The sequence below is a fragment of the Anastrepha ludens genome, chromosome 2 (assembly GCF_028408465.1).
Source record: "Anastrepha ludens isolate Willacy chromosome 2, idAnaLude1.1, whole genome shotgun sequence".
NCBI classification, from domain to species: Eukaryota; Metazoa; Arthropoda; class Insecta; order Diptera; family Tephritidae; genus Anastrepha; species Anastrepha ludens.
The window spans coordinates 100,677,990-100,702,340 of record NC_071498.1 but is presented as its reverse complement, the minus strand read 5'-3'; the positions used below and the strand labels follow the sequence as shown (position 1 = coordinate 100,702,340).

General features: G+C 35.6%; 2 protein-coding genes across 2 annotated transcripts; one reads left to right on the top strand and one right to left on the bottom strand.

Annotated features, from left to right (window-relative positions):
* The first annotated feature begins 2,816 nt into the window (after positions 1–2,816).
* On the top strand, positions 2,817–14,839 carry LOC128854907 (serine protease snake-like). Its single transcript, XM_054089363.1, has 8 exons — positions 2,817–2,950; positions 3,037–3,246; positions 7,050–7,126; positions 7,224–7,336; positions 7,529–7,681; positions 8,438–8,523; positions 8,807–8,964; positions 14,523–14,839. Exons 1-8 carry the CDS (start codon positions 2,899–2,901, stop codon positions 14,679–14,681), a joined length of 1,008 nt encoding a protein of 335 aa, XP_053945338.1. The 5' UTR covers positions 2,817–2,898; the 3' UTR covers positions 14,682–14,839.
* Positions 14,752–22,773, bottom strand: LOC128854906 (serine protease snake). Its single transcript, XM_054089362.1, has 6 exons — positions 22,164–22,773; positions 21,960–22,075; positions 17,157–17,266; positions 15,474–15,638; positions 15,109–15,361; positions 14,752–15,035 (listed from the first exon to the last, which is right to left on the bottom strand). Exons 1-6 carry the CDS (start codon positions 22,690–22,692, stop codon positions 14,853–14,855), a joined length of 1,356 nt encoding a protein of 451 aa, XP_053945337.1. The 5' UTR covers positions 22,693–22,773; the 3' UTR covers positions 14,752–14,852.
* Between the last annotated feature and the right edge of the window lie 1,578 nt (positions 22,774–24,351).

The window sequence follows — 24,351 nt, the reverse complement described above, 5'->3', positions numbered from 1 at the left end:
TTAGCCTTCGATTCTTGCATTGCCATCGCTTTGGGGAGCAGAGTCTTGCTGAAGGATCTACGGGCTGTCACTGCATACACAATCAATACAATTCTAGAACCTCAATATGTGCAGCAGAATTCACTCAAAATCTTTGGATAAATAACTATGATGGCACGTCTTGTCCTCTGTTGCTCACAATACATAAAGCCACAATTGTGGCTGGACACTTTGAGTGCATGACAACAAGAACCTCTGCAGAATTGAAACAAAGCCATCTGCCATTCTGGTAATTTCTGCGATTAGTTTTTGGTCTTGGTGTGTTTAATTTTATTTAAAAGTCATTTTGATCGGATAACTTGCTAAATAAACTGTCTTCTGTACATACCGAATGATTTCCACCGGAGATTTTTACGGACAACTCGACGGATAGGACCCTCAGAAACATGAAGCTTCCTCGTGTGTGTTCTCATTGGTTTTGAAGGACCCTCGTCAATAATCGCTTGCACTTGTCGAAAAAATTCTGCAGATCGGACATTGTTGGAACGCTCATCTTTGTTTTCGTTAGTTCGACTAAATGGTTTTTATAAAAAATTAACGCAAGAAGAGCGAAAACAAAGCAAAAGTTTAACGAAGATTTACTGCTTTCCCGTGGTTCGAGATCGGTTTAGATGTTCACTTAAGCCCACACGAAGGGCGATACTATTATAGTGACTCTAATAAAAATAACGGTAATGAATTATGCAGAAAATATTATCAGGTCTTTCTTAGATTTGGAATTGATGATAGCTATACCTTGAAATCTTGAATTCCATTTCAGCTTCGGTTTATTTCAGTTTTATACTTCCTTTCAAATGGCTCATACCAAAGCTACATAGGAAAAGTTAATTTCTCATTAACTAGAAAGTAAAGAAAACAGAAATTCTATTTGCAAACATTTTCTTACCTTGTACAGTCATTTAAATCGAATGAGCATAGTGATGAAATACTACAGTAATCTATTGCTGATATTTTCACGTTTTAAAGATATTCGTAATAATCGATCAAATAAAGCACTTGTAAGACATAACAATCAAATACTTTTTATATAAATATCGTATTCGTATCGTTATCGTATTGCTTATATTTTTAATGAACAATTATGCTTGTAAAAAAAAAATATTTTCAGGAATTGATTCATAAATTTTCTTGCAGTTCTCATATTATATATTTACATCTCTAACAATGGCTATATTGGTTTTCGCCACCAAATTTGGTGAACCTTTTCGGACTGCAAGTTACTGAATACCCGAAACGTCTCAAGTCACAACAATTGCCTCTAACGTAAAATTATAAATTAAGTAGCTTGAGACTGGTATACACTATGGAATACCAGGGTTAAAGCGCTCACAAATACTCTCACAACACGTAAACCAATACTTGCAAAGGTGTGGATTCATGTACACTGTATGTGTGTGAACTTAGTGTCCACAATCCACAAATTTCACTCGGTTCATGTCTTGAACTTAACTGGTTTTTGCTCCACTAGCTCTTTGGTTGAGTGCTTCGTTAAGTTTCAAGGACAACACCCTCACCATTGAAGCTTAAAATTTTGTGACCAAAGCAATACATTGATATTTTGCATTTGTATTAACGGAACAAAAAGCTTACCACTGAAAAAAATTAGACCTAGATAAGAAATGAAAGACCTGTGTAAGGCTGTGAAACGAAATAAAATCGCAAATAGGAGTTTAACCAACATTAACCTGGTACAATATCTTTGCCTGCAATAGGTGGGCATGGCAAGATAGCAGGTTCCACGTACCGGCATGACTCGGGATTTTGCTACTTCAGCGACCTAACCACGTTTAGTTCGGTGTGAACACCATTTTAATTTCGGTGTTAATGCTCGACATTGTGATGCCTCTTTAATGAGATCTTTCGAATGTTGAATACTGAGTAATTTTTGGTCCTCAGTTAACTTGCATAGACCTTTCGTAAGCCCAAATGATCAGCTAAAATATGTACGATAAATCGATGTTTTGGAGATATTCAACACCGACTCCATGAATTTCAAAAATGATTTCGGTTCGGCGTTTTCGGTGATTCATTGCCATTTATGTCCTCACAACCAACTCTGAAACGTGTAAACCACTTCTAAACTCTAACACGAGATAGACAATCATCGCCATAAACTGTTTTCATCAATTCAAATGTTTTCGTAAACATTCTACCGATTTTAAAATAAAATTTGATATTAGCTCTTTGTTCGACACTCAACCGATGACACAAACATACTGACACTTTAAACTAAATATAATAACTTCGCTTCCATTGAACCGAATGTCACAAACCTTTAACTGGAAGTCAGCTAGGGATGTAGCTTCCTACGCCTAACTCATTAAAAAGCCGGCGCAATCAAAAACATTTTTATGTTGCTGGTCTTGTTTATTTTGGACTTCACCTTGTATACCGTATAACGCTTCTGGGGCTTCTATATATAAAGGAGTAAGGCAACTAGCAGCTGGGGATATTGGACTGAAATGGCCTGTTTACTATTTCATTCATGTACTCGAATAATCAGTTGATCTCAATGTTGTAGAAAATGTACTAAGAATACAAGAACACAAAAAAAAATGTTGTACACTGTGTCAATACGTACAGAATTCATGTGCTGAAAACACGTCCCACGGACACAATTACCTTTATGTATACGCGCGTGTGTATGGTATAATTTTTTATTTGTTTTCATTAAAGTATTATTATTATTGTTTTCGAAATTAAGCTGCTTATCACATATGGGTTTTGGATTTGGAGCGTGATGATTTCACTTTCAATTGCCAGACTAGTCTCATTCCAGTCGTGTAATCAAATAGACACATCTTTTCGTTCTAACAGGGAAAACTTGCGATCTCTTCGAAGTTAATACAAACTGTTGCAATGCAATTGGAAACGCTTTTACTTTTCATATTCTTTACAGTTATTACATTCGGTTAGTATTTAACACACAAATTTTCTTCAATTCAATTAATAACTTTATCCACTTCTACTTATATTATATACATATAAATATTTCAGCGCAGATGCCAGATCGTATCATATTCCCAGATATCGATGATTTTGAAATCGAGTGCACTTTGCCGGACGGCGTGCAGGGTATGTGCCGAAACATTCGATACTGTCCGAGTGCTTTCGATTCAAGAGAGCGGGTAAAAACCTGTTATTTCGAACGCTCGGAACAATTTGTATGTTGTCGTGATGAACCAAAGGAATATGCTACAAAAAGAGGTAAGAAGACACAGTGTGCAAGAAAAGGTTCTGAGTCAGGATATTTTGGGAATTGCACCAAAGTATTCTAAAATCCTTGTTGAGTTATCTCTTTTGCAAGTTGAGCAGCTGTTAACAACAGGTGGACTATTATGGGCAACTGCAAGTATCTCGTAGAGGGGAGTTTACTGAGTCACTCAAGTCTCAACGTACGGCTTCTCACGAGAATATTACCTGTACACTTGAGTATTGCTGGCTGACGTAGCCAGATGGGTTGACTATTATTCGGACGTGCCTAGTTTGGAATGGATGAAACACCAAATGAATATGTTTCTCATAGCAGAAAGCCCATAAAAACCATCAGCCATTCAGAGGAGACATTAAACTGTAGGCCCCTCCATTTGTGGAGAAACATAGAGACGTATACCAAAAATAGGAGGAGCAGCACGGCCAAACACCCAAACAAAGGGTGTAAGCGCGAAATATATACATATACCAATGAAACCGAAATTTTCTTGATTTAGAAATACAAGGTTTTTATCCAAATATAGTAGAAAATATTTTACTCACAATACTGGCCGATCTCGCCATAAATATCTATAGCGAATTCATGGCTATGTCTACAGGTCTTGGTAATGGTAATGGTTGTACGGGTTAGGCTAAGGCCTAATTACTTAATTATAATTATTTAGTATAGCGAATAATCGATCCAGATCCTAAGGAGGGAGCAATTGAAGATTTTCCTCCTCTAGTAGGTACGTGCCCAGGATTCTCTGCCTCCTGTGTCCTAATGCCTCACAGTTGGTGAGTAATCTGAGGTTAGAGCAGATTTTGCTCTGTTGGCATAGAAGTTAAAAAACTGTTTGGAGTGATTAAGGCCGCTTGTGCCATTCCAATGTTCACTGATTTTAGTTTGGATCAAACTTTGGGTTAAATAGCCCTTCTGCCCCTTTTTTGGAACAAAAGTCTGCCTATAGGTCTTACCTTGAATTGTTTTCTGATTTGGGCTGGATTGCACTGCTCTACAATTCAGCTTCGTAAATATATTTCCCACATAAATCCCAAAAAGATTTGAATGGGAGACCGTTAATAATAGTATGGCCAGCGGCATTAACCCAGAAGTGCTAGTCTTTTTTATTTATTTATTTTTTTTTTTTTTTGGGTTAGGAGGTTAAAATCAAAATGTCTGAAATATAATCAAAAGCGCCGTCGCAATCGTGGCATGTGGGGCATACTCCCACTTACATTCGTTTCCTCCTCCTCGGCTGAGTTCGATCCTCGGACCGCTGTAAGCATTTCATCAAGGTGGAGCCGCGCTTTTGTCTATTGACAAAACCAGATATCTGCGTCTAGGTCCCTCTCTTGTGGGCGTATGAAGATCTTACGCTAGAGATAGTCTCCTGTTTGGTAGGTGGTTCTGAAGGAAGTGGGACATCCGAAAATTCGCGATAGCGCAGTATTTATGAACTATCGCCTTGTCTTCTGCCTGATGTTATTGTGCGTGATTGACACAAATATCAGCATTTGTCGTCGTCCTATCCAGAAACAGTTCATCTCCATGTCATACTTGCAACTGTACCTGATGCTGTACCTTGCGCTCCCATTCAATGAATTGAAGTCGTACCATAATTTTTGCAGCAAATGTTCGAAACGAATCCCACCTAGCACTGGATGAGCACATGTCCCTTGTAAGTTTGATAGGATTAGGTGAGTGTCCCAAAACTCTTTTAAGTATTGCAATGAAGAGTCACTTGCTCCGCGCCCTCGATTGCATTAGGGCATCAACTGAAAGCTGCGGAGATATGGCATAAAGCAGCCGTGACCGGTAAGTATCTGCATAAGGTAATAATCGTTATCACCTGGCTTTCTTTTCACTCACTCTTCGAGATGTGATATTAGCTTGTACGTCCATCGGGCTTTAGACGATGTCTAGGGCTATCTAACTACTGCAGTGTCTTTCAATCTGAGCCTTATAACTAAAACAGAAGCCGTGATATGTATCAGGCACTCGCTTGGTGTAGCACAGCCAGCACAGCTGTCGGTCAAGTAGCCATTAAATTTCTAAATTGCAATAATACTTCCTCAAAAGCAGCAATTGAATTGAGAACTGCAAATGTTATCTGAGTCTCTGGACACAGAGACATCCCAGGAAATTGCACCAGAAATGAGCTGGATAGGAGTAGAACTGATCTTAAGTCAGTTAACTCTGCTCTACACGTGGACATTCCCTTAACTTCAAGTAAGGGGGCGTCCATAAATTACGTGAGGTGTTTTTTTTCAATTTTCTGAACCTCCCTCCCCCCCTGGTGAGATGCCGTGAGATTTTATTCAACCCCCTCCCCCATCCCCCAATCTCACGTGAGATTTTTCAAAATGTGGGTTTCTTATGTAAACGCGTTGGATTGTTATTGTAAAAAGAAAAAAAATTTGCTTCGTGCTTTTATTTACGACTAGTTAAGACTAGTAATCAATATTGCTGAGAGTTATAAGTGTAATAAAAATTTAACAATAGAAGACTTAAATCGTAACTACTGCGATTAAAAAAAGAATATCTACTCTAATTCAGTCCATGGAGAATCATGCGCGGTTTCAAGAGAGACTATTGGGACCAACATGTCCATATGATTTTCAGTAAAATCATCTGCTCCTTCAACTTCGTTCTGATATATCCACTCTAAGCCGTTGACGCTTGCGCACAGTAACTCATTAGCTCGTCTTGCGACAATCCGTGAGGGTCGCACTTTGCGGTACATACGCGCTTGCTTAGCTGGTGCAATGTGAGCTGCTCTCCTGTGCTCTGCAGCTCTTGTGATAGATGCGAAGTAAATACCGCATGTACTGCAGCATATTTTCTCTAAATCATCACGTATACTTGGGCAATAGAGATCAATAGGCGTGCTGGTGAAGGCATTCAGCGGTTCAATCGGTACGCGTATTAGAAATGGAGCAAATGATTTTCTGTCATGTTCTTTAAAGTCCGGAATTGTCAAACGTCAACCTGAGTGATAGGGCGTTCGGCTCATAGTGGCGCGAAAACAACCGACGGGCTACACTGTACCGCAAATTCAGATTAAATTGAGCTATTTGGTATAAAACAAATATGATGGTTTGACAGTAGTAATGTATAACGTCGAAGTATGAATGAAATTATTTTCTTTCGAACGAATTAGTGAATGATCTTAATCATACTACGATTACGCTTGAGATTAAATCTTAAGCATGTACAATTTTTTTGTTTCAATCAGAAAAAATATTGCGTGATATTTGCCGAGACCCCCCCTCTCTCCAACTTAAGATTAGATGAGATTTGACTCGACCCCCTCCCCCCCTTAAACATCTCACGTAATTTATGAACGCCCCCTAAGCTTCAGAATAGGAAGGTCCACATCGGGCAGCCCAGATATAATTGGTATGGCTTAGATTGAATCAAAACAGAACTAGCTCCCTAATCAATCTCGATTCATTCCATTAGTGAACCGTGTACTGTCTAATGGGAACACATCGGAAGCGACATCGCTGACTAAATCTTACTCCACCAGTACTGTCAGGAGATGCTAAAACTCATGTATTAAAACTCGCGAACGGTGAAACTGGAAAGTAATTAGCTCTCTTTAGATTTAAATTTGAACCAATTGGTTTTTATGTTCCCCACTGAATATCGTTTCCAAATTTTCTTAAACGAGTTTCTTATTATAATGTTTTGAATTGAATGTAGTGAATTATGTAGAGTTAAAAATTTATAAATTTGTAGCAGCCATGAATTCCAGTTTCATAGGTATACGCCATTTGATTTAATCTTCAGTTTTTGTTTTTGATTTGTTTAGCCTGTCTCAGCTATTATCCGCCTATACATGAAATGGTTAATGGACTTAGCACCCAACCTAATGAATTTCCTTATATGGTAAGCATTGCTGTTAATTACTTAACCGGAAAGTTTTGCAAATAGCATCTTTGAAAAACAGTTTCTCCACTCAATGACGCTTCATATATTTACATAGGTTGCTCTGGGTTTTGAAACTATGCTGCCTGATTTGTATGAATACAAATGTGGAGGGGCGCTCATAGCACCAAATTTCGTATTGACAGCTGCACATTGTGCACGTGTTGGGGGGTAAGTAATACTCATTTTATATTACATAAAATTATTATATAATAAGACTATAAGAATTAAGAAACTGTAGTTGTATTTAGCTACTTTCACTATAATATAAATATGTAGTAATATCTTTCCATCAGTTGGTTAAAAATGTTCATTTATTTTTCCCATTTAGTTTTAATACTCCTTGATTTAATTTGTTTTTAGGGCCACACCTTCTGTGGTTTTGCCAGGAGGTGTCAGTTTAAATGATTATTCGGCAAAGAAACATCAAATCGCTGACGTTACAATACATCCTGCCTATAATTCTAAGAAATCTTACAACGACATCGCTTTACTTAAATTAAAGGAGCCAATTACGTAAGTTGAAAATTTTATAAACATTGTAGATACGAAATATACCGCACGACAAAAATCAACCTTTTTTGGATATTATGGAAAAATTGCACATTCACTTGAAACTATAGATTTTGTACCAGTTTTTCATTTCATCAATTTAATTTCTAAAGAGCTTTATAGTTTTAAAGTACTAATTTTCCTGTAAATAGTACTCACTTCATGTGACTAAAATGGATATCAGACAAAAGGTGATATATTCTATAAAATACAATTTTTGCTTATTTTTCGCCAGTACAAATATAGTATTTTTTATTGTAACCATGGCGTATACTTTATTTCATAGGAGGCAATTTCAACTAGTTTATTTAAGCAGAATTTAAAAAAAAAAAATTCGCAAGAAGAACGGAGCTGAAAAGGTAATTTATTGTAATTTAGTTATTAATATTAATTAGTATTCTTTAAATTTAATAGATTGTAATTTAGAAGTGTACAAAAATGGATGAATTATAATATTTTGATTCGTCTGATATCCATTTTAATGTCATAAAGTAGGTATAAGTATTTAAATCAATTTTTTGAAAACGTATTTTTTTTCAAATGTTAAAGTCCAATAAAAAATTTAATTCAATAGAAAATGAAAAACTGGGGATGCAACATTACTTTGTGAAATCTATAGTTTCACTTGCATATGAAATTTTGCCTGTCGCACGGTGGTATACTTATATTTCATTAAAGCAACATTATTTCTGAGCTTCAATTTTGAATTTTTTTGCGAAGGAATTTTACACCAGCATGCATCGGAGAAAATGTACTATTGGACAATGAGAATATTACCGCTATCGGTTATGGCCACACTATTTTCGGTAAGTTATATTTAATAAAAAAAAAAGTTAATATTTCAGAGGTGGTTTAAATGGGCCATCTCTCATCAAGTAGAGAGGCACTTTGATGGTTAGAATGGTTTTCCATTCGCTGTTATCATTGTGTACATGGGTGGGACTCTAATGTTCTCCCACTCCGGAGCTGAAATCCTTCCGAGACATAAAGTATTTTTTCAGCTCTCGCTGTTTATCTCGATCCTTTCTTCTTAAAGTAACTCAAGTTTCTAAATTCTAGTTGACTATGAGTTTGTTATTATACTTCAAGGTGGTAGATCATCCGAAGACCTCTTGAAAGCTTATCTAATTATTGTAAGTAACGAAGCGTGCCAAAGACACTACAGAGATAATGAACAATTGCCAAAAGGTCTAATGGATACACAGCTATGCGCACAGGATAAACAATTAGGCCGTGACACTTGTCAGGTGAGTTGGAAAAATAAAATCATTTATTTATGTTAATGGGCTAATGTCTCTTAGGTTACTTAGAAGTAATTTTTCTCTCAGTAGATAATATATATACGAGAAGGTGCACAGAAAGCGTTTATATTCACTGTAATTAGAGTCAGACCGCTAGGCCTATAATTAAAATAAAGTGCTTGCAAGAAAGAAAAAAATTGGTTAAAGTAAGTTCGCTAGTTAAGGTTGAAGTAGACAAATCTCAAAATCGTGTTTACGGTCCGATTTAGTTTAATTTTCAGAATATGCAGCTTAATTACATGAGAAGTCATAATTTATTATTGAAAATATATTGAATAGGAGCCGAATGGTATCAGAAAAACATTTTGTGAAAATAATATAGGATAAAAAGTGCCCTATAACCTGCACCAAACTTGCATATGCTTATACAGGGCCCGCCATCTATCGTTACGGATTTGAACTAGGTGTTATTTGAAGAATGTTAACACTTAGCTGTCATCTGATTTGACAGAAAATTAGTTTTATTCTTCCGCTGAACGAAAATGGTTGTGTATACGCTCAAAGAACGCTGGGAAATATTGCGACATTACTTTGAAAATCATGGTAATGTGGCAGAATGTGTACGAAATTTACGGATGAAGCTCATTTCCATCTCGGCGGGTATGTTAACAAGCGAAATTGCCGCATTTGGGGCTCAGAAAACCCGCACGCACTCTAAGAAAAGCCGATGCATTCACAACGAGTCACTGTTTGGTGCGGATTTTGGTCGAGAGGCATCATTGGTCAAATTTTCTTCGAAAATGAGCGAGGAGTGGCCGTAACCGTCAATGGAGAGCGTTACCGGGCCATGTTGAACGAATTTTTGTTCCGAGAAATTGAAGAGGAGGATATTGGTGACATTTGGTTCCAACAAGATGGCGCTACTTGTCACACAGCGAATACTACGATCAATCTTTTGCGCACTGTCTTCGAAGATCGCATTATCAGCCGAAATTCTGATATCGTTTGGCCGCCTCGGAGCTGCGATTTGACGCCGTTGGATTATTATCTTCGGGGTGCCGTCAAAGACCAGTGTTATGCCAACAAACCAGCAACAATTGATGCACTGAAGACCAACATACGCGATGTCATAGCTGAAATACAGCCACGTACAATCGAAAATGTGTTGAAAAATTGGACCGATCGTATGGGATGGTGCATGACTAGCCAAGGCAGTCATATGAATGAAGTTGTGTTCCATAATTAACCGAAAGGATTGTACTTCAAAATAAAAAGGACAGTTTGGAAAAATATTGAGTAGTCTCTTTTTTTATAGCATTTTTAATTCCGTAAAGTTATATGGCGGACCCTGTATATGAAAGATCTGATTTTTAAAATATATTTTATGCTAAAAAATTAAAAAAAAAATGGTAAAAATATATTAGTAAAATTATTAAAAGGAACCAAAAATATTTTACTTTAAAAATTTACAATTTTTTTGTCTGAACTTTTCAGTTTACCTCTTGATATAATCAAATCTTCAAATAAAACTATTTTGGAACACTTAATATGAAATCTTTTGTCGAATTTCGCCCCGAAGATCAGCTGGTTCAAATAAACAAGTTTAAAAAATTTTTTTATCAATAATTTTTTTGATGTTTGAGTGAACAAAATTAACTGCCAACCCAAATCAAGATAGTGAGTGAAAATTTTCTCCCAAAGAAAAGCAAAAGCAAAACGTTAAGGAATGAAAAATTTGCCATAAATTGCAAAAACGGTTAGAGAAAGTGCTTGTGTAAAAATGTTTGCATTGTCCAAGAAAAGATTCTATAAATGTACTTTATATACTTACTTTTTTTCTCGATTCATTTTATAGTTATCCCTTCTGACTATAAAATTTCTAACCGGCTCAAAAACAAAAGTGCAAAAAATACTAAATTCCCAACGAATTTGTTTGTTTCCAAAGGGTTGAATCACGTCTTTGCTGGCAAACATTGCTCCAGTGAGCGTCTCTCTTGTGTCGAACTGTCACTATGCACTCTCAATTCTTGAGTCAGATATAATTGTCTGGCATTAATGAAAACATACTTGCAAAAATTAGGAATAAGTATTACAACACGGCTCATATTTTAAATCTGTAAACACGGCGATCGTACAGTTTATTATCCTGAAGAAACTAAGAATATTTATAAACATGAGTGTACTGAAAGCATAGGGGAGAGAGGATTAAATGATATAACATTTCTTTCTAACGATTTTACTTGGATTTTGGCGAAACTTCGGAGAATTGAATATGAGCGTATGTTTGGTAAAAGGATTTGAGGAGCTTTTTCACGGCAGAAAAACACTGGGAGACTTGCCATTGCCTGCCGAAGGGCGACCGCTATTAGAAAAAAACTTGCTTCTATCGTTTTTGTGTTTCATGCACGGAGGTTCAAACCTACGCACTTTCGAATGGCGGTCACGCACCAACCCTTCAGCTACGGCGGCCGCCTTGGTGATAGAGTAAGAAACAACGGACGCGCTTTACGCAAAATATATATTAGCAATACAAGGAAAGTAGGATTTTTGTAAAGGCTCCTTTGGTAGAATTCAGGTTTTTTTGTAATCTAATAATAATGTAGAAAGCACCAAATAATTGTTATGTTGTTGTAAATTTTTTTTATGATGTTATTGTTTCTCACAAGTATATACTTAGTAATAAATTTCAATCCCTAACTCATTGATGTTCAATATTTTACAGCTAATATTTTTTAGCGCTTTTTACAACTTTAGTAAAACCTGATACTGAAATATGGTTCGAATACCTGGCAGCCTCTTTAAGAAATTTACTGAAATAGACTAGAATACCAACAAATATAGTTTAAGAGATTTTCGATGGGAGTCACTATATGATCTTCCGCTACACAAGAGTCGTATCAAGTTCATCGATCTTCATACCCTTGCTAGTCGCATAAAAATGTTGGGGATAATTTTAGAATCGAAATGAACACAGGGTTATTTTTAGCTCTTTTCTTCTGGTTAAAGTTAATGTTGATGCTCCTCGTTCTCTCTAAAGTATCAAGGCACTTAAATTCTCTTTTTTTTAACCATGCGAAACACGCTGACTTACGCCAAAATTTTACCTCTTATTCCAGTATTTCTGGTAAAACGCACTTTTCAGCTTTATGAAAACGATAAAGAACACTCTCTCCATAAATAATTGGCGATTACGTAGTTCTAAAGTTTTATGGAACTTTTAATTTATTTGTAGCTAAACAGATTTAGATCTCGAAGTCTAAGAAACTTCTGCCTTTATTATATGCACGTCACACCTCGTTGCGGAAGCAGAGAAATCGTTGGATTTATCATGATTATTATTAGCTGCCGTAATTGAATGAGATTGTGTGTGTTCCTTTGTTGGTAAGGCCCGGTATCGAAACCCACTATATGCATGAAATGCCAGATGATACAAAAGTTTCGGCTGGCAAACCTCCGATTGTTACTATAGACATGTGAATGCAAGGATGGTAGATTACCAGGTTTTGCCATCTGCTAGTATGAAAAACAAAATTGTGCGAGTACTATAACTTCGGCTGTCAAGTCATTGCTTACTCGACAGCGGAAATCTGTCCGCTCATTTCACACGCATTCACACACTCGTCCAATCAGTCGTTGCTCAGCCGACAACGAAGTAACATGGGTTGAAGTTATGTTATTTTTTAATCATGTATTCTCAACACATACTCAGCTTTTTCATAAGTATATCATTGTCATGATCAATTCGAATTGAGTACCATAGGTGGCGCCTTCCCAAAATAGTTACTTTATTTTTCGCGATTTTGACAAGTCTGACGTCATTTCTCTTTCCAATGGAAAACACACGAATAAAACAAACAAAAGGAGGAGAAATTACATGCTTGAATGGCTTGGTAATAGTGTGGTTTGTGAGATTTAAGCTAAAAATATATTACTAATGAAGCGAAGTACCGTGTGTTAAATTGTGAAATTTATATAAAATCTTTAAATGCAGCTCGTTTGCGATTTCATGGGGAAGACAACGTGGTAAGAAAGTGTGTGCGTGTATATGTGTAATAATTCTTGAGTTTTGATGTTTTCATTGCTTTCGCCTACCCTTCCTCTTCACAAGCAAGTAATTCCCCTTTTTTTTTGTTTGTTTATTCATGGGCTCTTACGGCACAGCGAATTCGGAAGGCGTAACCATGCACTCTATCATCGTTGTGCCATGGCCGCGGTTACGCCAACTAATCTGCTGATTCTGTCAAAATCGCTGAGAGACGGTTAATGATCTGACACTGGGCAAATCTCTGAATTATTTTCACCATTATGTGAATGGAACTTACTCGCTTATACAGTGAGTCAAAAAAGTATTGGCACACTCGAAAAATCAAAGTTCTCAGTGTTATAACTTTTCTTCTAAGGAAAGTATAAAAAAATAGAAAACGGTATTTTCTAAATGTATTTAGTTTTTAGGTATTTCAACAAAAAATAATGTCGACATAGGTTTACAAGCTTAATCTTGAAAGGTAAAATAAGGCACATATTCACATCAAACAAGTATTGGCACATTCTTTATGTTAGCTTAGCTTTTGGCGTCGTAACGGTAAACTCCCGTTATTTTCACTGTCGCTTTTTACTTATTCGTACGTTTTAGGAATTGCATACGGTCATAATAACTCTTGATCGCGATTTCAACGGACATAGACTAAAATGGGCTGTGGTGCTGAAATTTCCCTAGAACTACGTCAACTAATAATAAAACTGTATTTAAAAACAAATCTTATCGCGAAATTGGCAAACTTATCGATATATCATGGTCTAGCGTTCGAAACATCGTTACGTATTATTGCAATATTGGCGAACTAGCTCCGGAGAGCAGATCTGGCCGCCCAAAAAAATTAACCGAACGACAGGGGCGAATTGTGGTGTCCACGGAGGCACAAAATCTAAAAACTTCGGCTGTCAAATCGTGCGAGACCCTGCAAAATTCATTTGAAATAAATTTCAACCCCCAAACTGTTCGGAATACCCTATATAAGGCTGGGTATCGTGGCCGAGTTCCTCGACGCAATCCCTTCATTTCGAAGGTAAATAAGAAAAAGAGACTAGAATTTGCTGAACAGCATTTAAAAACCCCCGAAATTTAAGTCCAAGTGTCGAAAAACTGGGCTTTAATGGGACAACTTGGCAATTCCAAACAGATAATGACCCAAAACATTCGTCTTATCTTGTGCAAGAGTGGTTGATATACTATTGCAAACAACTTAAAACGCACCCCCAATCGCCGGGCTTACATCCTGTTGAGCATGTGATTTTTCAAGTGTGCCAATACCTTTTTGATTCACTGTATGTAAGGGGAGCTTAGGCATCGAAATATTACAGCGAGCACAATCGAATGAGTCGGGAGGAAGTCGATTAACTCCTCCTTATAATGAGTGAAGTTTGAAGGCTGGGAGGGATCTTTAATTAATAGTTTAATTTCGAAAAGCCTCTTTCCTATACCTGTTTATTTAAATGAACAACTAAATCATAAACTAAAGAAACTGTTTCACTGATTTTAATTTAGTTATTTTCTTTTTTTTCAGGGTGATTCTGGTGGACCATTGATATTAAAGAATGCGCATGTGCCGTATATGGTTGGTATAACATCTTTTGGATTGGGCTGTGCAACAGAAGCTCCGGGCGTTTATACGCGAGTATCAAAATATCTCGACTGGATAGAGGCGATTGTATGGCCAAAGTGAAGACTTGCACCGCCTAGCAGTCAACTCAACAATACTTCAATACCTTAATTTTAATTTTTATTTACCACTTAAACTATTTATACAATCTTTGTACTACTCATCCTCTAGCCTTTATTACTTAAATAAATTTAAAGTTATTGTAAAGTGAGATTTACTAATCTTCCTATTTGCCTAAGTAGAGCCCCAAGCCGTACGCTCAATCCAATCCAGGAATGAGAATATGCGCGTGTAGACTCCTGGATTTGGACTGCGGCAAAGCAGCCCAAACGAAGTGATGCCGATCAGGTGGTAATGTATGCGTTTAGTGCGTCGCCTACCTCTAATGTTGTATTGCAGTGGACCGCCTGAGTCGCCCTGGAAGAAATTGGATAAAAAAGTTAAATATAATCATTTTATTAAAAGCACGCGAGAGTATTTCCTATCACACCTGACAAGTATCGCGATGCATTACCAAATCTTCGGCACACATTTGACTCTCAATTATGCCACGCGGTACCTCATCCAATTGCGGTAGATGCTCATTGCACTCATCATTTGCAATGAGAGTCATATTGAAGTCGGTGAGTCGTTGTGTTGGCGCGTGTGCAAACGAGGTAGCGCCATATCCCATAGCAAAGGCGGTGGGAATGGGCAAATTTGTACGTGTCCACAATCTTATAGGGCGAACGAACTCTGTGAATCTATGTATGAAAACGTAATGAGGAAATATGATCGAATAAAGTAATGTTTTTGCACTTTTAAATACTCGTATATACTTATTATATTTATGTATGTCTGTATGGGTTTACTCACTCAATGCTCGCATTCAACTGCAGTAGCGCAATGTCATTATAGTAGGTTGTACCGTCATATTGTGGGTGTGTGTATATATTTTTTATGCGAAATATTTGCGGCGCCAAATTGTTTTCATCCACCAACAGATTCAAATCACCAATGCGTGCTACTGTTGGCACTTCGCTGGAAAGTGGAATATATAATATGTTTTTGTATTAGAGTGAGTTTAGCAATGCAGTGTATGAATAAATGCTGAGTTCAGTGCATTGCTAATACATATTATTTCATGTAAGTACAAGGATTCGTACATAGAATCAGGCTTACGTTGTGCATTTAGGAACTATTTTCTCTTATGTCTACTAACTGAAGTAAATGCATTTTTTTTTTCAAAAAATATTATATACAGGATTCGAACAACGCTGAACGGGAGTACTTTCCCAAATTTCTCAAAGAAAAACGTTTACGGACGTGAGGGCGTAGAAAGTGGATACAAATTTTGGGCGTTAGGCATAAAAACAGTTTCGCCCTGATTTTGATGCGATTTTTCAAAAATACCTATATCTGTGAATATAAGAACATAGGGTTGTCTAGACAGTAGTTTCTTTTAAAAAAATTAAAAAAAAAAAATCAATTACTCCCAAATTGAATTCAAAGCTGCATTCTGCATGTAAACACGTATGTTTTTCTTTTTTGGAATACAGGGTTGCCCTATAGTGGCTTCTTTTTAAAAATTCAAAATAATTAACAAAAATCAATTATTTTCATTTTACATCAATTTCATGCATTTGAAAAAAATGCAAAATAGCTCACACTTCTCATAAAGGGTATTTCAAAAGTGACGCTTATAACTCAGTAGTAAATAATCCCTAGACGGTACCTTTTTTTATGTCATCTTTGATACTTATCAAGTAGGCAGATGTACAATTTATTACAATAGATCAGCGCGTTAAAATTATTAAAACCTTTTATTGCAAATGGTCGATCTTTTAGAACAACTTATCGCAAAATTTGTGAATTTTTTGGTTGAAATGATCGTCCGAATGAGTCGACTATTCAAAGATAGATGAAAAATTTCAAGAAACTGATTCTATCGAACATAGAAAACCGACCACCAGACCAAAACCTGAACGTTCCGTTGAGAATATTGCTGCTGTAGTGCAAAGTGTTGCTGAACGGCCTGCAAAATGGATAGCTCGACGTTCTCAACAATTGGGCTTTCATGAATCAACTGTTTGGTGGATTTTACTTGTAGACGTACTCAAGGTGGACATTTAAATGGCACCATTTTGCACGTATAACTATCGTATTTTGCATAAAAATAGTGAAACCTGAATAATCTAAAATTTAGCGTGTCTTTTGAAAGACCCTTTATAACAAATTGTTATTTCCGTGGCTCGACCCATTTTTAACCCTCTACGGTACGATAGTGCAGCAAATTGAGGTCTTTTAATTTTCTTTCTGGCTTTATAACGATGAGCAAAAACAAGAATACATATTATTTATTCCTGTTATTTGCTGGTATAATTTAAAAAATGTTTATAAACTTATAAACTGAATTCCAAATTTAGTTCAAATACCTATGAAATGGTTTAATTTTAGACTTCTGTTTTGTAATTTCCACAGAAAGAACTCAATAACTATTTTGCTTATGTTTTTGTTTTTTATGACCTCTGACACCCTACTAAGAACTGAGACACTCACCCTGTCACATTTGTACAATGCGCCGCTGTAATAACGAAATTTTCGCTTATCAAACTGCCGCCGCATTTGTAGTCGTATGTGTTGTCTTCCCTCTGAAAGCCCAGCGCTGTCTATAAGAAGATGAGAAAATTCAGAATATTTTAAAATTTATGTTTCAAATACCAAGAATAATTATTATTTATTATTATAGAGAAATATTTAGCACATAATCATACGAGTATATGCATGTACATGTAACTAATATAAGAGCAAAGCTAAACTACTCAACAAGCAAAGTGGTTCATGAACTTGTATTTGATGGCAGAAGTCAAACTAGTTCGAGAGCGACTAGAACAGTACCAATCACAAAATGATTAATTAGAGCTATGTGCAAAATTATTATTTTTCCTATCAAAATAAAAATTCAGAAGATATCATTGATTTCAATAAATCGGCTGAACTAAATTTTAAAGCCAAATATTTATCAGTAAAAAGTTACAGAACAGATGACCTACAAGAATATCAAAAAGTCAAATTCCAAGTATAGTTTTCTTATGAGTTTGTTTTTTGATACAAAAAGGCAAAGTTTTTACAAATATGTAAGTATATAGATAATGAGACTTCTAATGCAATTTTCGTTAGAGCATTTAATGTGTGAGCTAATAAAGCTGTTTAAAGTGGCTCTAATAATTCATCTTGGCAAAAAAAATGGAATTAAAGCGTGAACATTTTTGAACTTTTCACAATTTTCGAAGTGGATTAAGAAGAAAAGAACACCTCGATGAACTAAAATCGGCGGTGAGCCAAGGCTATATATTTATATATAAGTAGTAAAGCATATCTACGGAAGCACATCCCTTACGACCGAAAAAAACTGGTGCAATGAATTTTCTCGTGGTCAATAAATACCGTGAAGCTCATTCAAAATCAGCTGTAGCCAGAAAGTATCCAGGCTGTGCGCGAAATGATTGAGCGATTGAGCAAGATCGTCAAGAAATTTAGGCATCATTGGGTATTAGTATGACTAGCATCGATAAGATCCTGGAAGACCCGTTTGTGGCAGAAAATATGTTTTCACTCTCGATCTCACACCATTTAAAAAACACACTGGAAATGCGACTGAACAAAGTGTTTCGAAAAATTATCGGAACGTTTGTAAAAGTGTATTGATCATTATGGAGAATATTAAAGAAAAATAATAAAGCCGTTTTCAATCACTAATGTTTCATTTTTCCTTTGTTTTTTATAGAAATAAAAACGTTAAAGAAGTATTCATTAGCTTATCAAACGTTCAAGTTTCTGATATATAAAAAGAATACCAAATTTATATGCAATAATTTATATCCAATACAAAAACAACTCTCGTAAAAGGTACTTGGTTGATCTTGCATTGACAAAGCGCTAATCTGAAAGAACAATCAGTGGGGCGCCAACTAAAAACGAAATAGACGAAGATTTAAAAAAAAGTCCAAGCTAGTAAATATATTGAAAATTTATATATTGTATAAAATGCAATTATTGTTTGGACCGCCCAAACTTTAAAAGGGGTTACGGGTAGAAGATGAAAGGTACCATAGAAAATATTTTGAAGTAAAATCCAATAAATATTTTTTCATTTGGTTAAAGACATTATATTCATGATGCGAAAAGTAGATTTCACTTGAGCGGAATTAGAAAGCAGAAAATAACTGGGGTGGCAATCAATATTTATTCATGAGAGGTTACGCCTTGTGCAGGTCCATTATTTATCTGTCACTAATTTGACAATCAGTTGATTGATGGTGATGGCATGAGACTCATTTCTGTACTCGTAAGCAAACCATTCCAAATTAATCGCTTCTGCTTACAACAATGAATAAAAACAAATAGAATGAGTTGATAAAATCCATCGCTCTTTTGTTTTAGATTTAGATTCTTTCTGTTTTTAGTTTTCTTTCAGATTTCACTATTTTTATTAAAAATATGGCTCTTAACAATTATATGTGAAAAATGACATCCCTTAAATGTCCACCATGAGCACGCCTAAAATCAATTCAAGAATTCCTAATTATTGAGAATGTCGAGATATCCATTTTGAAGGTTATTCAGAGCATTTTGAGTATGCCAATTTTTTGTCTGGCAGTTCTTTTTCTATCCTCAACAGAACCAGTTTCTTGACATTTTTTCACCAACCTTTGAAACAACAATCACTAATTTTGCGATATGTTATTCTTAAAGATCGGCCATTTCCATAATAAGTTTCAATGATTTCAGTGCGTTGTTCTATGCCTTCTGCCTACTTTACAAATGTCAAAGATGACATAAAAAAGGTACCACCTAGGAATTGCTAGCATCTAGGCGCCACTTTTGAAAGGCTTTTTATGTTATAAGTTGGCACAGAATTAATCATCTAACTTTGTTCTTGAATAACTTTTTTAGTTAAGAAAAAATGGGCAGTTGAGAAGTGTTAAAATTGGAATTTTTTATATTCCTTGGTTGCTTGGTATTGCGTGAAATACGAACTAAATTTATCGTTTTTCTTTTCATAAACTAAACTTAGAACAAAATCTAAGTACCAGTATTAAGGTGGCTCTTAAAAAAGGGGTTTTCACACAATTATGAAATCTAATATATTATATTGTATATGAAATATTTTACGTCAGCTAGACCAATATTAAAATAATAATTGCAGAAATCGAGTTTTTTTTTTAAAACTTAGTTTAAAAACATTTAAATATAAATAATCTCACGCAATATAATAATTATAGCTTAGAATTGCATACAAATATTTAATAAAATGTATGAATGGAAGCAAAAAAATAAGTTTTTCGATGCTATTTTTTACTTTTCATAGAAGATAGGTTTAAGGGAAAAACTTGAATAACTTCGCAAAACACTATCATTATATTTGCCGTGAAAAGTTTCCTCATACATAATAAAATAAATAAATAATTGGCGCGTACACTTCTGTTAGGTGTTTGGCCGAGCTCCTCCACCTATTTGTGGAGTGCGTCTTGATGTTGTTTCACAAATGGAGGGACCTACAGTTTCAAGCCGACTCCGAACGGCAGATATTTTTATGAGCAGCTTTTTCATGGCAGAAATACACTCGGAGGTTTGCCATTGCCTGCCGAGGGGCGACCGCTATTATAAAAATGTTTTTATTAATTATGCTTTCACCGAGATTCGAACCAACGACCTCTCTGTGAATTCCGAATGGTAATCACGCACCAACCCATTCGGCTACGGCGGCCGCCTCATACGTAGTGGCGCAGAATTACGTATTTAATTATGTTTTTGAATAACTTTTTCACTTAATAAAAGAAACTAATTTTTAAAGTAATTTGCAGAATAATTTGTAAACGAAATTTTTTTTATGTAAAGTAGGAAACAATTTGAGAAAAATCGTTAGTTCAAAACTTTACCAAGCAAAATTTTTTAACGAACTCTCAAGGTTTGGTTAAAATTTTTTGATGATCTTTATTAATTGACATAGCCTTAACTAAAGACAGAAAAGAAATCAGTCAGGCAATAAAAATATATATATTTTAAATAATTTTTAAAATAGAATATCTAGAAAACGGTTAAATTTAAAATTAATAGTGCACTTTAAGTATCTAGGTCGACTTTCTGTGAATTGTTTGAACTTAAAACAAAAAGTGGAACTTTTAAGACCCGCGAAGGTTTCTTTTTCTTGCTGGCGGTCTGGAGCATTTTCTCCGTATAACGAATGGCTGATATAATTTTTTAAGTATATACTTATAGAAGAAAATAACCAACCGTCAGGAAAAAAAGCTGCCAAAAAGCTACACTACTTTTCCGGCACTTCAAACTTATGTGTCCTTTTTTACACCAGAATTCATTGAGATTTAAAACTGAACACTCTAAATTTTTCTAAAAGCTCTAATTAAGAAGTTTGATATTTTGACGAAAATTTATTGCATTTTTTTCTAGCTTGAAGCATCGATTTATATGGTTTTTATATGAGAATGAACGGTATTTTTACAAAACAAAAATATTAAAACTAAATAAGAAGTAAATAAACTGTAAAGAGTTGTTCTAAGCTCCTGCGTTATACCTACTTATTAAGAGCATTGAATGTTGACTTTAGACAACAGTCTTGATATATACATATGTACACATATATGTATGAATATGAATATATGTATGTATATGTATATGTATATGTATATGCATATATATGTTAACTTAACTAATTCACTGTGTGTACGTTCAAGTGAGAGTAATCATATATTATATTTCCCAATATTCCATTTTCATATATTTCAAAATAGTTTGACCATCAAGTAATTTGAATAAATGTGACCTTTCACTGATCTCAAAAGTTTAATCATTTATCTGTGCGTATGTTTGTGGGTGTGTGTGTGTTTTTCGTAGGAAATTTACATTTAATTAAATTTTAAAATTTATAGTTTTTATGCAAATTAATGGCACAGATTGTAGGGTTTGCGTAGACCATTCAACTCTATCGATGCGTTCATAGCAAATGGGCTGAAAAGTCCCTGGCCTAACATATAGATGGCACTCGTTTTATTGCTTTCACCTCTTTTTCAGTTATTTGGAGACTATTTGAAATACAAATTAAAGTGTAAGCTCAATAAAAAATTCAGCTTTTTTAAATCCATTTCGTTTTTTAAAAATGATTCAATAAAAAATTTTTGCCCGAGATTCAGCAGTGGCTGGTTCAGTGAGTATCACTAATAGTGTCTAACGCTTACTGTCTGAATTCCGACATAGATGTTCTATATTCGGGTTTTATATTTATAATTGAAATTAAATCCAAATATACACATATGTATGTATATATGTAGCTGCGTAGCTTACCATGTGCGGGTATTCACCGGGTGATGCCAATATGCGGCCATCGAATTCTGAGTCATTTGCATCCGCTGTTGTGCCTTCATCATTGCTGAAGATGCGTTGAATATATTGGCTGTATTCTTAACAAAAAAAAAAAAAAAAAAAAGGAAATGAGAGTCCATATGCATATGTGTGAAATGAGAGTCCATGTGCATATATGTTACTTACTTCTTTCACAGAGTCGCTGCTGTTTTCCTTGTTGCTTTTGAGGATTGACGGGCTTGCGATTTCGATCTATATCACTTTCTGACACTTGGTTTAATAAACTATTGCGATCAATACTCCATTCCGGTGGGCCATTAAATCCTCTATTGTGATCCGGTTTTCTTTCTGCATTAGGATGAAGTTCTTGCCTTTGTATACTATCCCTTTCTTGTTTATTATGAAATTCTGGTCCACGGTCACGGTTATTGAACTCGTGCCTGCGATTTTCACTCGCTTGTTCTTCTGCATAACCAGGAGGTATTATTTTAGCTTCACTCACAATGCTATTCAAATTGGGCATTGCAGGTGCCATTCGGTTTCGCTTCACTAAAATATCAACTTCCAACTCGAATTCATTGATACGTTTCACAGGATTTTCAACAACATCATTGTGTTGTTGTAGCGGCTGAATTGGCGCGAATCGATTTTGTGCCTGCACTAGATATAACACCGTTAAGCTGGCTAGCAAAATAGTTACAGTTTTGACGCACATCTCCGACCGACGGTAGGAAAAGAAAGGAGAAAAGGAAGCTCAGCAATAACTCTTAAACGATTCACAATCCGCACAGCTTTGTTGTCAATATTCTACTAAAGACGGCAAAGCAAGAAACGTGATTGTAGCTTTTGGCTTATCTGCTAGATAATGCGTTTTTCGAATTAATGTATTTATGTATGTATAAAAAAAGTATGTGAATATATTTTTGGAAACACCCGCAGCTTGAGAGATGAGAGAAAAATAAAATTACCATCGGGGTTTTTATTAATGATAACACTGTACAACAACAAACAAATATTGGCACCCTATTATGCTAGAGCGGGCCTGGGGATAATATTTTTTTAAGTTTACAGTTTCCACTGCTTAGGATTAGGCGGAATACGGAGTCACAAAATATATTCAATTAAAAAACCGAGGGGGGCGCAAAATTAGTCACCCTATCGGAGGATTAATAATTTTTGGAAATAACGCCATACGTAAATCATGTTAGAAAAAAAAATTTTCTTAATAATTTGTGATAAAATAAAAAAAATATTATTTTTGGTTTAGTAAAAAAGTAATTTAAAAACAGAAATAGGATGATCAATTTTGCGCCACCTTGTATAAAATAAATCCAAAAGTTTCATGTTGAATACTACTACTACTACGACTAAAATTTCTGTAGAATATATCAACAACAACTCCTTCCTATATGAAACTTTTATGTCCCTTTGAATCAAAATAGAATAGAAAAAAGAAAGAAAAGCTAAAACCGGACAGCACCGAAATTTATATACCGGATCACTTCTTTGTAAAATTTAAATTAAATTTGTAAAATAAATTTTTGGAATCTAGCTAACTAATAAACACTGAGATTTAAAGCTTGTAACATCAAGTTAACGGACGAAAATTTGATTTTAATATATAAAATGTGGGCAAAGGTGTTATCCATTCGCTACAATAGTTATGTTGGATCCATATGTCAGATATTACGTAGAGAGCAATATGTGTGCCAAGTTGGAAGGAGCGTTAGCCCAGTTATGGGCGTGGCACCACCTATTATTCTAAATTTTACTTGCCTCGTATTTATTCATTTCATTCTTTGTTCCAAATCTGAGTAATTTTGCTTAATGAAATTGCCGATGAGCTTGCCAGGAAGGTGTCGACAGAACCGGTTTCAACTGTCCCCTTCTCAAACATCGGTGTCCCCTTTACCGTTGTTAAAGGGAAACTACACAATTTTTTTCTAAAAAAGCGCAAGACAGATGGAGGTCTGTCTCATCGTGTGCTATTTCGACAACACTATGGCCTCAATGCGATAGAAGCAGAACGCTTATGGTGATGGGAGTCCCCCGCCATTCCATTTCCAAACTCATTGCGGTGTTCAATGGTCACTGGGTGATCGGTACTCATGAGAAGAAGCTTAGATTTCCATACAACCCCTATTGCAGAAGCTGTGGGGATCCTGCAGAGAAAGAGACTGTGGAACACTTTCTCTGCAAATGTCTGGCTCTGGCGGCTAGGCGCTTGAGATTCCTTAGCGTTCCCTTTGAAGATGACTTGAAGAAATTCTCCAGCCTAGATCCCTTTTCTCTCCTCAACTACATCAACAGCACTGGATGGCTGTAGAGGGTTTTTCTCTTCCCAGATAGTGGTCCACGTTATGGTATCAAAACG

What these genes read in the sequence shown, in the direction of transcription:
- LOC128854907 (XM_054089363.1), top strand. Translation starts at nt 2,899, where the DNA reads ATGCAATTGGAAACGCTTTTACTTTTCATATTCTTTACAGTTATTACA. An exon ending in CTTTACAGTTATTACATTCG is followed by an intron (nt 2,951 to 3,036) that starts GTTAGTATTTAA and finishes TAAATATTTCAG; the next exon opens with CGCAGATGCCAGATCGTATC. An exon ending in TTATGGCCACACTATTTTCG is followed by an intron (nt 8,524 to 8,806) that starts GTAAGTTATATT and finishes TTATACTTCAAG; the next exon opens with GTGGTAGATCATCCGAAGAC.
- LOC128854906 (XM_054089362.1), bottom strand. Translation starts at nt 22,692, where the DNA reads ATGTGCGTCAAAACTGTAACTATTTTGCTAGCCAGCTTAACGGTGTTA. An exon ending in CATTGTACAAATGTGACAGG is followed by an intron (nt 15,639 to 17,156) that starts GTGAGTGTCTCA and finishes TCCACTTTCCAG; the next exon opens with CGAAGTGCCAACAGTAGCAC. An exon ending in CAGTTGAATGCGAGCATTGA is followed by an intron (nt 15,362 to 15,473) that starts GTGAGTAAACCC and finishes TTTCATACATAG; the next exon opens with ATTCACAGAGTTCGTTCGCC.